The sequence below is a fragment of the Protopterus annectens genome, chromosome 9.part0 (assembly GCF_019279795.1).
Source record: "Protopterus annectens isolate FY-2018-M chromosome 9.part0, PAN1.0, whole genome shotgun sequence".
Taxonomy (NCBI): domain Eukaryota; kingdom Metazoa; phylum Chordata; order Ceratodontiformes; family Protopteridae; genus Protopterus; species Protopterus annectens.
The window spans coordinates 1,555,361,411-1,555,380,045 of record NC_056743.1 but is presented as its reverse complement, the minus strand read 5'-3'; the positions used below and the strand labels follow the sequence as shown (position 1 = coordinate 1,555,380,045).

Below are 18,635 nucleotides of genomic sequence, written 5' to 3'. Positions count from 1 at the left end.
GCAGTACTCATGGACCTTAGGGTTAGGGCACGGGACATAGTAAGGGGATAGCCCGTAGGTCTAACCCTAAGGTCTGTGATGACTGCAGCGCAGTGAAGGACATAGCAATGTCCTCCACTATGGTGCGATAGTCACAAACCTTAGGGTTAGGGCATGGGCTAGGGTAAGGGGATAGCTTTACTAACTTACCCTAACCCATGCCCTAACCCTAAGGTCTGTGACTATCCCACCATAGTGGAGGACATAGCTTGTTTTTTTATGTCCTCCACTGTGCTGCGGTGTTTTCGGTGAAGTGCACTTATGCAAAAGTTCACTTTCGTTAAAGTGAACTTTCGCAGAAGTGAGGCTTCCTATTACAAGTTCAAAGTAGTGAACTTTCGTTCTTGTAATAGGAATCCACACATATATATATATATATATATATATATATATATATATTTTTTTTTTTTTTTTTTGGATATAAAAAGTTTACACGCCCCTGTTAAAATGATTTTTGTGATATAAAAAAATGAGATCACAATAAATCATTTCATAACTTTTCCCACCTTTAATGTGATCTATAACCTGCACAATTCAATTGTAAAACAAACAAATCTGTTAGGGAAAAAATATAAAACGTACAATACACTGGTTGCATAAGTGTGCACACCCTTAAACTAATACTTTGTTGAAGCACCTTTTGATTTAATTACAGCATTCAGTCTTCTTGGGTAGGAGTCTATCAGCAGGGCACATCTTGACTTGGTAATATTTGCCCACTCTTCCTTGCAAAAGTGCTCCAAATCTATCAGATTGTGAGGGCATCTCTTGTGCACAGCCCTCTTCAGGTCACCCCACAGATTTTCTATTGGATTTAGGTCTGGGCTCTGGCTGGGCCATTTCAGAACTTTAATTTTCTTCTGCTGAAGCCATTCTTTTGTTGATTTGGATGTATGGTTAGGGTCATTGCCTTGTTGAAAGGTGAAATTCCTGTTCATCTTCAGCTTTCTAGCAGTTGCCTGAAGGTTTTGGGCCAAATGTGACTGGTGTTTGGAACTGTTCATAATTCCCTCCACCTTGACTAAAGCCCCAGTTCTAGCTAAAGAAAAGCAACCCCAAAGGATGATACTGCCACTACCATGCTTCACCATGGGGATGGTGTTCTTTTGGTGATGCAAAGTGTAGTTTTTGCTCCAAATGTACCTTTTGGAATTGTGGCCAAAAAGTTCAACCTTGGTCTCATCAGACCATAACACATTTTCCCACATGCTTTTAAGAGACTTGATGTATTGTTTTGCAAATTTTAGCCAGGCCTAGATGTTTTTCTGTGTAAGTAAAGGCTTCTGTCTTTCAACCCTTTCCCATAGTAAAGACATATGGAGAATATGGGAGATTTGCCACAAGTAGTATACAACCAGTACTTGCCAGAAATTCCTGCAGCTCCTTCAGTGTTGCTGTAGGTCTTTTGGCAGCCACCCTAACCAGTTTTCATCTTGTCTTTTCAATAATGTTCTTTGAAAGTTCACTGTTGTCCCATATTTCCTCCACTTTTTGATGACTGTCTTCACTGTGTTCCATGGTATATCCAATGCTGTGGAAACCTTTTTGTACCCCTCTCCTGACTGATTCCTTTCAACAATGAGATCCCTTTGATGCTTTGTAAGCTCTCTGCGAACCATGGCTTTTGCTGTGGCAGACAACTGAGTAAATGTCAGGAATATATATAAACAATACTCACTGGTGTTACTGCATTGACATTCATTAAAATGTTACATAGCAAAAAAGTAATAAAATAAGAATTTTCTTCAGAAACTAAATGATAAATATTTCTTTACCAGGTCCTTTAAAATATCAAGATAGTTCAGTTTCAAGGTTGCTTCATTCTTACCTTTTTCACCTGGATCTCCTGATTCTCCATCTTTCCCATCTTTTCCATCCTTCCCGGGAAATCCCATCCTGCCAATCTGTCCTGCACTTCCTGGATAACCAGCAGGCCCAGGAGCCCCAAGAGGTCCTGGCATGCTGCACAGAAGCTGTGATGAGTTTATTGATGCATCTCTTTTACTCAGAATAGTTCGGAATTGACTGGTTGCACATTGTACAGCACACATGAAAAAGAATAATGCTAACATCTTGCCAAATGCTGAAAAATAAAAACATATCCAAGTTAATAGGTCCTTCAGATATTTCTACAGCATACATATAGGTGTTCATATAGTATCCAAAGAACAGCTATATTCTCTGGGATTTCACCAGCAGAGTCTGTTTATGATTGTAGAACTTTGCTCACCAGAATATGCTGAGAAACAGTAGCAAGAAAACTCTACATTAAGATTATTAATGATTAGATACATGATGTCACCAAATCCACTTGTATACTGCTATCCAACTTTAACTTTCTATCATACAAAACTTTCTGTAATAAATGAAATGCAAGATACCATGTATATAGTATTTTTTGTAAGGTAACAAAAATAATTTACAAATATGTGAAAATGCACTTGGCTGACTCTTACTGCATTATGATTTCAGCGAAGTAAATAGAATTAGCACATCCCATCTCTTTTTGCTCTTCTGCTTTGGACAAACGCATGTGAAATTTGTTTTTTTATTTCCCCAGGAGTGTCAGCCTCACTGCTCCTGCTGACCATCAAACCTCCCTGTAGTGACCAAACCCATTTGTCCCTCCACCTTGGATGTGCCCCAATGAGGATGAGAGGTGGCTGGGGTGGCCATCATACAGGCAGCCTTAGTGGTGGTTTGTGCCCTCAATGGAACTCCAGCAAAGAGGGTTTTTTTGGAATAGAACTAACTCTTCCCCTGGATAGTGGATAAATGACCCATGTTACTGCAGGAACCACTATGCATTTTCAGTTTGATGGTCAGACTTCCATTCTGCATCATCCTTTGGATCATATTCCTTCTATGAGGGATTGTGGCTTTAGGTGGATGCAGTCCTACCTTCTCCCTGAAGATACGAATGTCTATTTGCCTCAAAGCAGCTCCAGCTAATGCCTGAGGAACTAATCAAACTCAAGTCATCTAGGTAGTAGCTAGGACTTTATCCCTGCATACCAGTGGAGTTAGCTATATAAACTGTGAAACTGTCCTCATACATATAAATATATAATATGAAAACAAAATTCCGTATGTGTGAGAAAGTTTACTTTCACCGATAATACTGATGTGAGGTTATCCTGTCACTTTCTTATGCAGATGAGTCTCACTCTTCTAAATGTTGCTGAATAAACCAAACTGAGTAGATCAGGGTTCACAATAAAATCAGTATAGTTGTCTTAGATTTGAGGCTCATGAATGCTTTCCTTAATGACTCAATTATCTAGTCAGATTTAAAGGCAGTATGTCCTAAACAAAACATTTCATTTTCTCAGTATTTTTTCCTACATAAAAAAATGGTCCCTATATTGTCAAATGATTAATGCTTCATCATTTAAATCTCCCTGCTTCTCAGCTAATCAAGCACCAAGGGCACGTAATCAGATGCACATAAACTGAAATAAGTGTTTTCAAGGGGGGCAAGCCCCCTGCAGCCCCCATACTTGGGCAAGCTCCCCATACCCCATAACATATTAATATGAACACAACAGTCTCACAAGAGTGGAGAAAGGAGAACCTCCTTAACACTGTGCACAGCGATCTCATAGATACAGCAATATTCCACTGCCTACAACTTAAGGATATGCCTTGCATGAAACAATGATTTTGACTGGTTATGCTGAAACAACTGGAACCTAATCAACAATTGTAAGGACATTTTTCCTCTTCTGTGGCATTTCCATCTATTCAGCTAGTACCACATGCAGTATGATCAGGATGAACAAAATCTTGCAATTCTTGTCTTTAAATAATTTATATCACAAGCTCCTACATCCAGAACCAATTGTAGTCTTCTTGGGGTCCATGGCAGTGGTTGAAGATGACCCTTCCTATTCATTCTAAATAAAAATTCCCTTATACAGAAGGTGTCAACAAGCCAGAAACTCTGAACATTGAGATGTTCTGTGACATATGTTTAAGCCTTATTTTTAGAAGATAATTACTTAATTGTTCATTTTTTTGTTTTGTTTTTTTTTCTGATAGCCAGAGAACTTACATATGTGCCTCCAATATCATGTGCTTGCACATATAAAATCAACAATTTTTTTCATGCATGCATGCATGCACACAATGACACTGCCCTAGACAAAACAGGTCTATCACAAGATACACACACACACACACACACACACACACACACACACACACACGCACACACACACGCACACACACGCACACACACGCACACACACACACACACACACACACACACACACACACACACACACACACACACACACACACACACACACACTCCATGTTATATTGCAAACTTACCTACAGGCAAATTAGAAGAATGTCAGTTAAACTAAAACATGCATTTTGAGTACTAGGGGAAACTAGAGCACCCAGATGAAACCCACGCAGAGATGGGAAGAACATGCAGACTCCCAGAGAAAAGAACTCACCTAGAGAAACAGGTGCTGTAAGATGGCAACATTACTCACTAAACCACTCTGCCAGTGATTAGTTTTTTCACTCACATTCTGGTCAGACTACCCTAAGGAGGCCACTTATTGAGTATAGTGCTTATGCATGATTGTGGTGGAATGTGAAAGAAAGTATGTCCAAATTGTTGTTTCTAGATAAAATGCAATACCTCACACACACACACACACACACACACACACACACACACACACACACACACACACACACACACACGCACACATACATAAGGCATAGCAATAATAGTTGTATGCTGCCTTCAAAAAATGCAACACATTATGTGACACTGCTTCTACCAAGCCAGGTCAGTGATTGTTTAACTGTGATCAGAAAACAGCAGGGCTGAGTAACTTATCATGAGACAGCCACCATACACACATCAATTATAGACATTTTATTGGCTATGTATAATTGCAAAAAATGGTCACAGTATAGTATTCTCACCTGTGTCCTACAACTGGAAACTAAAAAGTCATTTTAATGAATGTTTAACTCGATCAAATGACAGCAAGTTCAGTCATTTTAATTCAGACATAGCCCTATAACAATTATACCTTCTTTGCTGACCATGTATAAATCAGATGTCAAATTGTGATAAAAAAATAATGACCACAGTCTTGTATTTCAACTTTGCTTCACAACAAAAACACAATGGCCATAGTAAGGTATTCCAACTTGCTTTGCACAAATGCACACTAATACTGCAAAGTCAGACTAATGAATGTTTGACTTGACTAAATGACAGTGTGGTCAATCATTTTCACCCACAAACAGCCCAAAAACCCAGAATTTATAGTCACTTTGTTGACTTTGTATGCTTCAGATGTTTAACTATGATAAAATAATTGTCATACTAATGTAGTTCAACTTTGTTTCTCATAAACATGTGGCAAATACAATAAAGTATGCTAGATGATTTCACAGAAATGTACACCTGTTCTGCAAAGCCAGCTTAATATCAACTTTATCAAATGACATGCAGGTCATTCACTTTCATCCACTCAGCCAGTCACCATACATCCTCTTTTCTGACTATGTACACCACACATTTCTGATTGAATGTAATAAACAAATAGCCACAGTAATGCATTTCAACTCTGTTTTGCCCAAACCATAGTAGCCAGAGTAAATTATTCAACTTGCATCACATAAAAACATATTTGTTCTGAAAACTAGATTAATTACTGTTTAACTTGGTCAAATGACAAGATGATCAGTCATTTTCATCCGCAAAGATAGCCCATGTATTTGGTAATCATACTAAGTTTGCTAATTGTGTACACTTCATATATCTGCTTGTAATAAAAATAATAATTACTGATAATTACCACCTTAATATATTTCAGCTGTGCATCACTCAAACATACAGGATCACTGTCAAATCTAACATCACCTAATAATGGACACAGTAATGTGTTTCAACTTTGTTTCACACTAACAGTAGCACTGCTAAGTCTGGTATACCTACAACCAGATATAGTACCATTCCATCTTTTTTTTTTTATAACCATAACTGCTTTAACCTTTACAAGATTACAAGGCAACCAAAGCGTATCTCAGTATTTGAGTCAGAAACATGGCAACAGGCAACCTATTCAAACTTCAAATATACTCCTATTGGTGTTTTTGAAGTAACCACAACTCAGATAGCCAGAAAAAAGTAATTCATTGTAAATGTCTTTCCATCTTTTCCAACTGCCTCCTTCTTGCTTCATTACAAAGTACAATTTTTATTCGTTAATATTTTTCTAGTAACTGGGTGCCCTAGAAGGTCTGGGTCCAAGGCAATTGCCCAGTTTGTTGCCCAGTGTTTATCCACCTTACATCATCTTACTCATATGTTAAGTTGGTTGGTCCAGGAAACGCTCTTTTAGCAATGTATTTGTAGCTTTTTAATTTTCCTTCCTATTGTGGTCATAAGCCTATTGCATCTCTGAAGATTCACACCTTTTTTAAAGTTGCATTGTCATTTATACCAGACTTTTTACTGTTTAATCTCAAAATGAAGAAACATACCAATTACAGAAGCAAACTGTAAGAGACACTATTTTTTTTGAAAAAAAAATATAATTTAAGCAATATTTTGCAGGTGAAGAAGAAAAGACTTACTCCATTATGTTTAAAACATGACAGAACACAAACTATTAATTGTCACTAGAAGAAAGATATGGCCATCTGTCATGAAATTCTCAAAGTCAACAGTAATTCTGAGTGCTGCCATTTTAAGTAAATTAAAAAAATCTCACTTTAAAGGGTAAGGCTTAGTAGTCTTATTTTTTGAGGACACAGTGTTTATTATGAGAAAGAACGAATGTAAAAAACTAAAAAAAAATGTCACTATGCCCTCTGCCTCAAAAAAGAAAAAAAAAAAAAAAAAAAAAAAAAAAACTCAGAAATTAGAAATAACTACTAACAATGCAATCGGACATTGGTATAGTATAACATATAAATTCATAGTTTAGTACTAGGCTAACTGCCCTTGTGGGCCATTTTAAGCCTAGCCAATTACTGCAAGTGAGAATCAAACCCTGCACCTTGTGTCTGTAAAGTAAATACCTTAACCATTATGCCAACCTCCCCCCTGTATTCTGTACCAAATTAGATTAAAATGCTATTTTTTTAAGTTTCTGGTTGCAGTTGTCCTTTAAATCCCATTTGTTTTGTATTTTTAATCACCTTTTCACTGAAGTGGTCCTTGAAATACATCATCCTTGGTAACTATCATATTGACAACACACCCCTTAGAGTTGGCCCAGTAGTCAGGGACTTAGGAACACACATAGATAGTAATCTAGCCTTTGACCATCACATATCTACAGTGGTGAGGAAATCATTCTATGTTGCGCAACTTATAAACAAAGGTAATGCATCTAAGTCCAAGGAAGTCATTTTTCCACTGTACTCGACAGTCATCAGACCTATCATTGAGTATAATGCTCCTTTTGCTATGTACCTAACTAGGCATATCTAACAACTGGAACGTCCACAGAGGCTCCTCACTAAAAGAATACAGGGAGTAAGTAAAATGTCCTATGCAGACTGCCTCAAGGCCCTATCCCTGCATCTGTCTCCTACAGGCTTTTGATGGGAGATCTATGCCTAGCATACAGGGCATTGTCAGACCCCACTCTGATGGACCTCCTGCATATTCACAAAACAAACAGCACCATAATTACCCATTCTAAAGACTTAAAACCTTGCCTGTGATATAAATGGGACCTGCTGGAGAGATAGGTATGTATCCCAGGGACTTCCCCACCTATGGAACAGGCTCCCCATCCATGTGAAGTAGAGATCCTCCCTAACCCAATTCAAGTGCAACTTGGACAATTGGATGGGAAACTGGAAATTCATCCCTGGTTTGGCACCTATGTCTCTAGTATACATAGGTAACCTGTAAATGGTTAATCTCCCAGGCCCATGCTTACACTTATCAAGGGTATCAGAACTTGTCAAAGATTTGGAATGTCTGGCTAGGCTTAAAAAGGCCCTTGTGATCATTAGCCTAGTAAACACCTATGAATGTATAAACCTATGAACTCACTTTTTCTCTAAGAAAACAGATTTATAGGTTAATAGTTACCATACCATATACATACCACTTCAAGAAATGCAATCTCTTTTGTGTTCAGCATCAGTAAAAGACAAAAACGGTCTGTGCTCTTTTGGGGCTTTCTTAACAAATTGAGTTCTACATTTTTTGGACTGCTATTTTTGAAATTCTTCTATGCTAGACCCATATTTCCTTTCACTCATTAAAATGTCCAATGCTGGTTTTAAATGGTTAAGAATATTATTTTTTAAACTATCTGGCAGTTTGCTTCACAAGCTAATTAATTTCTGATTATGGCTCTACTGCTGAATATTAATTATTAACAGATCCTTCTGTGTGAGTCCATTAAGAAATGTAAGTAGGCATCATAAAAGGTTTTATAACCAAATCCCCTACAGAAATGGTAGTTAAGTTACATAAATTAAAATAAGGAAACATTAGGTGGAGTAACAGACATACTGCCTACTTTATTTGTGAATTATCGTTGATGAGATTCAAGTTTCACATCAGTGTGAGCCAACTACAACACTCTGAGATATGTTCTTACACTAGTCTAACTAGACCTTTTAAAGACTGTACAAATCTCATTATCTGAGGAAGTAAAATAACTACTACTCATTCTTATAAACTTTAGTGATGGTCCCTCCAATGTCAGATATATTCAAACTAAAAGATACCCAATCAGTACAGTACAAAGATGTTTAAAATTTCTTAAAATTGTCTATGGCTGATGACATTTCTTTTTTAGATTTGTAGGAGGAGGTGGGTTTCCAAATGTCATCTTTTGTCACATTTAGATGTTTTAGGACAATATTTAAAAGCTGCACAGAAGCTTTACTTTGCTGATTAAATACTGGTATGACAGCATCACATTGTGATGGTATGGACATGCTCCATCAAATCTGGAATAGCCTATTCCTTTTAAGGTTGAAGGAAAGGAAAATATGATGTTAAGTAGGGACATATCCAGGACATTGTTCAGTGTACTCCTCTATCAATTATTAGACAGTTAGAACATGTACCCTTAATACAGACTCCTTGTTTTATGTTTTATGTCATGAAAAGAGAGATTGCCAGCACAGCTATCTGGAATTTTGCAAATAATTATATGTCATTTGTGAATATCAACATGATTTATCTAAGATGCTTGTATTACAAATGTATTAGAACTGTATGCCATGTTTATATTAAACTGCTGGTACAGAATTGTGTGTTGAAAAGGTTTTTGTAAAGTGTTGTTTGAAATGTAACTACAGTGTGCCCTACTGGAATAGAACAGAAATGTTCATGCACTATTGTAACTGTTTAAATGTATACATTTTAACAGTGGAAACTAGAATACAGAAGGTTAACTTCAGAAAAATAGCTGAAATTAAATTACTTTATGGCTACGCAATAAAAGATGGTATCTTTCAGTTTTCAATGAGCTAGAGACACATAGTCTGTGCTGAGAAGTTTTCTGTATTGTCTGTAGGGTGAAATAATTACTAGTCTTGAAATGTGGAAGAATGTAATTGTTTTATGACTTCCAGCATCTGCCAAAGATCTGAGGTCTATGTATTTTCACAGATAGATGATAAATACTGTCAGCTTACAGCAGTAGGGGTTTCATGTGGGATAGAGTCAGATGATAAGAAATGATGTCATTCTGCAAGCTATCCCAGCAGTAATATTTGAGGTACTAATTTGAGAACTCTCTTAGAGAGACAGAACATTCTGTATTCTGTCTTGGACCTGACAAGGACCATTCACTACACATCTGCCTTGCTCTAATGAAGTAAGTTTCTAGGTAACAGTATAATTCCCTTCAATACAGTCAGGAACAAAGTGAAGCTTAGTTTAAATCTTCTTCTTCTTTTCTTCTTCTTTCGGCTTTTCCCAGTTAGGGGTCGCCACAGCAGATCACCTGCCCACTCATGACTGGCAGTGGAGTTTTACAGTGTCGAGTTGCCAGCCCAGCTCCCAACCTTCCACGGAAGGCACACACACATGCATGCACACACTTATGCCTAGGGCCAATTTAGAGTGTCCAATCCACATACAGCATGTCTTTGGGATGTGGGAGGAAACCGGAGCACCCGGAGGAAACCCACGTGACCACAGGGAAAACATGCAGACTCCGCACAGAAGGCACCCCTGCAGAGGATCGAACCGGAGAACCTCTTGCTGTGAGGTGGCAATGCTAACCGCTGCACCACAGCAGCCACCCAGTGAAGCTTAGTTTAGATATTTTCTTTTATTTATTTGAGACTCTCCTGCAATGTTGTTTTTAAATATTTCCTGTGGTTTTGAACTCTGATGTCATTGTGAATATATATTTAATATTGTCTTGTTGTTTTATTATTTATTATTAAATATATTTAAACTTTTCATTGCAGCTGATCTGTGTAGAGATATTTAGGTTTTGAGAGTACTTGCTTATTTATTTGGTGGCACTGTGTGAGGAACTCCTAATAGCCTTGTTCTTGATCCAACTACCATTTGTATTAATGCCTTAATTAAAATAATAATAATTAATTAAAATACCTTTTGTCATGAAGTATACTAGTGATATATTATCTTTACAACAAATAATAACCAAAAATTGGAATGTTTTAATTATGGACTCTTCTATTGAAGAATTAGTAAGCAACAAACCAAAATTCCCTTTTAAAATTAGTGCAAGTCTGAAACAAATATTGGGTAATGACAATTTTTCCACATATAGTTCCAGTACTGTTAACATCAAAAAGGTTGGCACATACCCATGTGGCCATTGCAATAGATGCAAATACATTACTACTATACAAGATTTTAAACACCCTACCATGAATTTCACTTTTTCTCCTATGTTTTATGCATCATGTGCATCTATGAACCTTATATATTTAGCTACCTGCACGAAATGTGAAGTATGAATGAGCTGTTAGAAGATGCTGAGACTTACAAGAGTATTAATAAGGAAGCTGTACAGCGACACATTTATAATGTCCACCAAGAATTATATGACTTAATGATGGGCAGACAGATAGACCAAGAGCTATATTCTTTCCTTTTTGTAGAACATCCTAAGACACCCTACATTAAAGGACTTCCCAAGATTCACAAAGGGATTTTTCCCCCTCCTTTACGCCCTATTGTAGTAGGGAATGGTTGGGTCACGGAAAATATCTCTCGCTACATAGAGAAAAAGTTGAGGCCTGTGGTGTCTGACATACCCACTATACTTAGAGACACATATCAACTGTTAGGCGACTTGAAGGAGGTTAATGGGCTGGATCTTGACTCAAGTTTATTGGTTACATTGGATGTTAAGAGCCTGTTCACTTCCATTCCTAATGACTATGGACAGGAAGCCATTAGGTATATATTGAATCATATCAGCAGTATTAGTAGGAATGAACAAGTGTTATTGAACACCCTTTTGGATTTAGTCCTAAATAACAATGTACTTATGTATAGGGAAACGCATTTCCTACAGCAATGGGGTGTAGCCATGGGGACTCCTTGTGCTAACACCTATGCCAACCTGGTTGTACATTTCTGGGAGTCCTCATGTTTATTCCAACACTCTAGCTTCTCCAAAGTACTTCTTTACAGAAGGTTTGTGGATGATATTCTCCTCTTGTGGGAGGGGACGGTCTCAGAGCTCCATGCCTTTATTGAAGAGCTTGAATTGACGACAGATTTCTTAAGGTTCACTATAGACTTTTCAGTTACTCATGTACATTTTCTAGATGTTACCATCAGTATAAACATGGATGGGGGACTATCTACTACTCTATACAGAAAACCATGTTGGAAGAATAATATCCTCAGGTTTGATAGCATGCATCCCAGATTCACATTTAGGAATATTGTCAAGAGTCAGTTCACTAGGATCAACAGGTTATGTGATGATTCAGAGATGTTATTGCTAGAATATCAGAAGTTGGAACAGTTGTTCCTTGATAGAGGATATGATCCTGAGATGATACACAAGATTAAGAAAGCTTTTGTATGCAGGGGTGATCTTAATATAGAAAAAGGAAAGTCTATGAGGCCGTTTGGATCTGCCCCTTATATGTACAATACACACAGGGTTAATGTTATCCTGAATTTCACTAGTGATATTAAAAACATAATAGGGATCATTTCTAAGAACTGGAATATCCTTACAACTGATAGAGATATCACCAAGATAGCTGGCCCCCATCCAACCTTCACATATAGGAATTGTAAGAGCCTTAAGAGAATCCTATGCATAGAAAAACTAGGTGGATCTATTCAACATACAGCCTTGAGTCAACAGAGATTGGGTTCCTACCCATGTGGTAGATGTAATATGTGTACCTGGATTTCTCCTATACAATCTTTTACACACCCTACTCTGAAATATACTTTTGAACCTAAACATACGGCCAGCTGTGATGATATGAATATTATTTACATGGCCAATTGTAGGTCATGTAAAGCCTTCTATGTAGGTATGACCACGAGACGGCTCAAGGACAGGATCTATGAGCATATATATGAAATCAAAAAATTTTGACACTAAGAATGCCTTAGCCAAACATATCGTGGAATATCCAGGACATACTTTTGGTTTTAAAGTTCTACAAAAGAAATGTCCTGATGTTAGAAAAGGAGACAACTTTTGTGAATTAGAAAACTTAGAACTGAGCTGGATTCTTAGATTGAAGGCACATCATCCCCCAGGCCTCAACTCATATGTTAGTATTAGATCAGCATTGAAGATGAGGACATAACTTACATTTTCACATTTCATCTTGTGTCAGCTCTGGCCCGTACTTTGATTCCATGTACTTTCTAGCATCAGTGGCTATCTATAGGAGGTGTTCCTCTTTCACATTCATCTCTACATGATATTAAACTTTACTTCCAGATAGTGTTGATCAGTGAGGCTTTGTGACCCCCTTTTTTGAGGCATTTCATCAAGAGTTCATATAGATACTTGGGTGTTGTATTTAACCATCCTGATTTTTTAAACATTATGATAGCAACACCACTACTTTTAGTGATGTTAGTTATATACTTGCATATGTACCTCTATACACATATATATATTTATGTATATGCAGGAATATGTCCACACTTGTGTTTCAGCTTCCTTTTTTGCAAGGTTGACATAACATGCTTATTTTAAGCATTTTAAGTATTTTCTAAGTTTGTGTTTTACATCTATCTTTCTATATACCAGTACTGTATATAATATGTATAATGCATATAACGCTATTTATTAGAAAGATGTTTGTATGTATTTAGTTTTTATGCATTTAGTTACAGGCCAGTTTCTGCTTGATTGTTATATTAATTTATAATAACTTATATACACCAGCATTGCTGTTTCGTATTGTTATCCACTATGCCTGATGTTGTTTTTAACAAAGATTTCTTAGTATTTTAGGGGCTGTGGAGTTATTTGTAGTGTTTTTATGAGCTTTTTATGTTTCATGACACAAGTTAATTGCTAGATAGCTAGCTCCTAAGTTTTTAAGTGTTTTTTTAAGTGGGTTTGGTACTGAAAATATGTATATATACTACTTTTTTAACATTGGATGAATACTATAGATGCAGTTGTATTCATTGAAAGGAGTGAACTGATTGATTAATTGTTTAATTGTTTAATTGACCAATTGATTTTTTGGTAGGAGTAGCTACTTTAGCTAGGTATATAAATGAAGCTTGCTCCTTTGTGTATTAGATCTGAAGAAGCATGCAGTAGTGCATGCGAAAGCGCTCATCTTTTATGTTATTTTCTCTCTAATAAACAGTGAATCCTTCGTGGTGGTCTCTTTCCATTTTTATGCTATCAGTCTATTAAGCAGAGGACTTAATTTTGTTCCAGCACAACATAGTTTTTTGAGTGAAACTTTAGTTGATTTGAGACTTTTTTGTCACACACTTTCATTCAAACTGTTTTTTAAAGATAACGTTACAACAGATAACAGTATCTATAAATCCTCTATGCCTAAAAAGAAGAGCAACTATACACCTTGCCCACTCCCGAGCATAGAATGTTTTCAAAAACTATGTGAGAAGGACTTTTATTCTTTATATTCCACCAAGAGAAATAAGAAGTGTTTTTATAATCTTACTGCCCTAGAGGCTGAGTCCTTGAAGATGTTGCGAAAGAATAATGACATCATTTTAAAACCTGCAGATAAGGGGGGTGGTATAGTTATTTTAAACACTGTAGATTATTTTACAAATATGCAATCTCTGCTAGCTGATAATACTACATACAAGGAGATCAATCGGGTAAAAATCAATACAATAATAGATGTTAAGTTGTCTATCTCGCCTTCATTCTTGCTGGATGGGTTCGGAGCCGACCTCGGCTCCGACTCGGCCACTCTAAAAGCTCGAGAGTTGGTTCCACCGGCTCGCGGCTCCCCTTATATCCCACAATGCTAGGCGAGAGTTACCTCAGATCTCGTTTGCCGCTACAGCTATCGAGGTGTTGGTTTTCTACCGGTTCTTGGTAAGTGACTTTTCTTGTGCAGTTAGTCTATTAAAACCCCTTTAATTTTAATATTTTTACTTATTTCCCTTAGTTTAGAGAAATTCTTATCCCCTTTCTTAAAAATTCCTGTTTTTTTCCCTCAAGAACTTTAAGTTCTTCCCTTGGGCCTACAGGCCTTTTTTCTTTCCCTAGTGAAGTGTGTGTGTTATTTCCTTATTTAAAAAACCTAGTTAGTGGTTTATTATAATTTAAACTAGACAGGGTGTAATTAGTGTGTTTGTGACTGTGTGTGTGATTACACCTTTTGATATGTCTAAAGAAGCAAAGGTCTCCGGATTCAAGAAGTGTGATGCGTGCTGTCAGAAAATGTCTCTGACAGACGCTCACACTTCTTGTGTCTACTGTCTGGGACCTTTGCACCTGCAGGACTCCTGTGCTGTGTGTCATGGCTTCAGCCCCAGGGTCCTGCAGAAAAGAAAAAATAAGTTGATTTTAAGGGGCTTACTCAAGCCAGAGGATTCCCTTTCTGTATCTACAGGGAAGCCCTCTAAGGCATCTAGGTCTTCGGCTCCGACAACTGAGCCGAGACCTAAGGTTTCTAAACCTCTGTCTACATCGGCTCCGGCTGGAGCCGATGAGTCTCAGTCCACAGTTTCTGTGGTTCCCTCGGCTCCGGCTGGAGCCGAGGTATTAGAAATTCCCGTGTCGGCTCCGACCAGACCTTCGGAGCCGACAACTAGGAAGAGGTCCAGGTCACCATCCCTTGGCTCCGTTCATTCGGCTCCAGGATCTCCCCTGCTGTCTGAATGGAGCCAAAGATCTCACTCCTCTAGGTCATCGAGGCTGTCGGATCATGACCTTCAGAGGGTAGTGAGTCGACTTCTTAAGTCCGAGGCACTGGCCCAGATGCTTCAGAGCCCGACTCATCAGTCGATGCCTGCCCCGGTCCATCAATATATTCCTTCTTCGACTCTCTTGAGCTCGGAGCCGGGTCACGTCGGAACCGAGACTGTGATAGCATCGGAGCCGATACAATTGTCTTCGGCTCCGTCGTCGGCTCCGATTTCTTCCTTGGAAGAATCTCGGCGCCGGACTTCCCTCGTCGGCTCCGAGGGGGTGAGTGGCATCGGACCCTTGTCCGACCCCCCTCTCCCCCTCGGTGCTTCGGCGCTGGTGAGTTCGGTTCCGACATCGGCCTCGGAGCCATCACTGTCGGTGCCAAGGGAGGTTCTTAGCTTCTCGGAGCGGGGACCTCTGGCTTTGCCTGACAGGGGTGCATTCGAGGTCATGCGGAGTGTGTTAGAGCCTGGCTCTACTCCACAGTCGGCTCCGTCCGCCCCTCCCTCTACGGTGCCTCAGGACAAGACGACTCACTCCCTCATCCCGGACCGCAGAGAGCCAGCGCCTCAGGAACCCCTGTGGGATTTCATCCTCTTCGAGGCCTCTCCTGATTTGGCAGAAGAGCCCCTCGGAAGAGGAAGTGTAAGAGGAAACACATTGACTCACCTGAGTCCATCACGTCTGACACAGATTTAGATGATTCTGAGGGTTCCCCCCGTTCCCCTTCTGAAGATGTCTCATTTGCAGACATTCTAGAGATCCTGAAGCAGAGGGGAAATTGGCCAGCCCTCAACCCTTCGGAGGATGAATCTGTGTATCTTGAGGCGTTTGGCTCTCGCCCTTCCACCTCCTGGGTGTTCCACTCGCCTTTGACCCCCTCATGCAGGTGGTTGCTAAGAAGGCATGGACGGCTCCTGATTCAGTGGACCCCACTCCCAGGAGACCCTCCAAGTTCATAACGGCACCAGCAGACAAACAGTTCTTAACAAAAGGAGTTTCTGTGGATGCTATGGTGGTAGCTGCTGCCACTAAGAAGGAGCTAGCTGATCCTTCAGTACCTGTCCATCCACCTAACAAGGAATCTAGGTCCATGGACAGGTACGGAAGCGGATGTTCTCGTCAGCGACATTTACCATGCGTTAAGCTGAACTACCTATGCCATTTTACTCGTCTTCAAAGGGACTTGATCAAGGAAGCGAGTGAAATGTTAAAGGACCCTACAGCTGCGGGTTTTCAAGATAAGATGAACACGCAGCTGGCTACCCTTAACTCCATAACCAACTCCTCCATGCGCCTTCTTTCTTACGCGGCTGATGGAGCGAGTAGAGCCGCAGGGACAGGTGTGGCCTTACGTAGGCATGCCTGGATGCGGCTATGCAATTTTGCGGACCCCTTCAAGACGTCTTTCACTAACTCCCCGTTTGATGGATCATCTCTCTTTGGTCCTCAAGTGAAAGAAACCTTGACTAGGTGCGAAACTGATGGCAAGACCCTTTCTGCCGTCGGAGTCCATTTTTCTACTCCTTCTAGGCCTTACCCCAAAGGCCAGAAAGGTGGAAAGATGTGGTTCCGTAAACAATCTCAAGGGACTTCGCCTGACGACAGAGTCGTTCCGCCAGAGGCAGAGGCGGGAATAACAATGGTAGACGTCGCCCTAGGGGCAGGGGGGGTCCGCAGAACCAGGGCAATCGGGAAGCCTTCTCTGACAAGCCCTTTCAGCATCCCTGAGGTGTTGCCCGACTGCCCACCTTCGGAGGCAGTCGGGGGAAGATTGTCACTGTACCCAAAAGCCTGGCTATCCCTGACTCAAGACAAATGGGTACAGTCCATCATTTCCGAAGGCTATTCTATCCCCTTTCTTCGCATTCCAAACCAATCAAAAAAATCCCTTCCAGATGTTCCACCAGCTCAAAGGGATCTAGCGGTTTTGGAGATTTCAAAACTGCTTGCAAAAAGAGCAATTCAGCCAGTTCCAGCAGACCAGCAAGGATCCGGAATCTACTCAAGGTTCTTTTAGTTCCAAAGAAAACAGGGGACTGGAGACCAATTTTGGATCTCAGTATCTTGAACAGATCAGTCAAGAAAACAAGATTTCGGATGGTCACGCTGCAATCCATCCTTCCCCTTTTGGGCAAAGGAAACTGGATGTGCTCTATAGACCTTCAGGATGCGTACTATCACATAAATATGAACAGACGCTCCAGAAGATTCCTCCGCTTCAGGCTGGGAACCAGTCATTTTCAGTTCAGGGCCCTGCCCTTTGGTCTCACCACTGCCCCGGTGTTTACCAAATGCATGGCAGTGGTAGCTTCTCACCTGAGACGACAAGGATTCCAGGTGTTTCCATATTTGGACGACTGGCTCCTCACAGCTCCCACCAAGCATCTCCTTCTGATGGCCAGGGATTACACTTTTCGCATTTGTCAAAAGTTAGGCATTTCAATAAATTGCGAAAAGTCTGTTTTGTCGCCTTGTCGTGCTATTACTTTCATAGGCGCAAATCTAGACACAGTAGACATGTCTCAAGAGACTAACTCATCAGAGAATAACAGACATTCACAAACTGGTCTCACTCCTTTTCAACAACAACAGAATCAAAGCCAGGTTAGTTCTGAAAGTGTTGGGAATTATGGCGGCGGCCATACCTCTGCTTCCATTAGCCAGATTCCACATGCGGATCCTTCAATGGATGCTCTTTACTCAATGGTCATACCAGCAACTTCCAATGTCTCACACCATTATGATCACGCAAGCGTGCAAAAATCATCTCATGTGGTGGATGTCTTCTCCTCAGCTCTTGTTGGGAAGACCCTTTGTTCCACCCCCTCCGGTTGCTACTCTGACAACGGATGCCTCCCTGATCGGGTGGGGGGGCATTATCAGGGCAGGACGGTCCAGGGCACATGGCAACCAAACGAATGCCACTTGCACATAAATGTTCTGGAGATGAGAGCAGTGCTTTTAGCGTTGCAAGCCCTTCAAGACTCTCTTCCCTTGGGAACGATTGCAATCCAGACAGACAATATGTCTGTAGTGTGGTACATCAACAAACAAGGCGGAACCAGGTCATACCCCCTGTGTCGAGAAGCACTCAGATTGTGGCAATGGGCGATTTCTTCTCAGCGGTTTCTGATAGCAACGCACATCCCCGGGAAGTCCAATCAAATTGCGGACAAGTTGAGCAGAGCTATCCTCATGCCTCATGAGTGGTCTCTGAAAGACTCTGTTGTGAGAGAAATTTTTCTCAAGTGG

The 18,635-nt window shown here is 39.9% G+C and overlaps 1 protein-coding gene across 1 annotated transcript in view; it reads right to left on the bottom strand.

The window, feature by feature from the left end:
• C1QTNF2 (C1q and TNF related 2) overlaps positions 1–18,635 on the bottom strand; it is a 214,453-nt gene that overhangs the window by 164,272 nt on the left and 31,546 nt on the right. The window contains exon 2 of the mRNA XM_044084500.1: positions 1,868–2,122. Coding sequence (XP_043940435.1) covers positions 1,868–2,111 — 244 coding nt within the window. The 5' untranslated portion in view covers positions 2,112–2,122. The remainder of the gene's footprint in view (positions 1–1,867; positions 2,123–18,635) is intronic.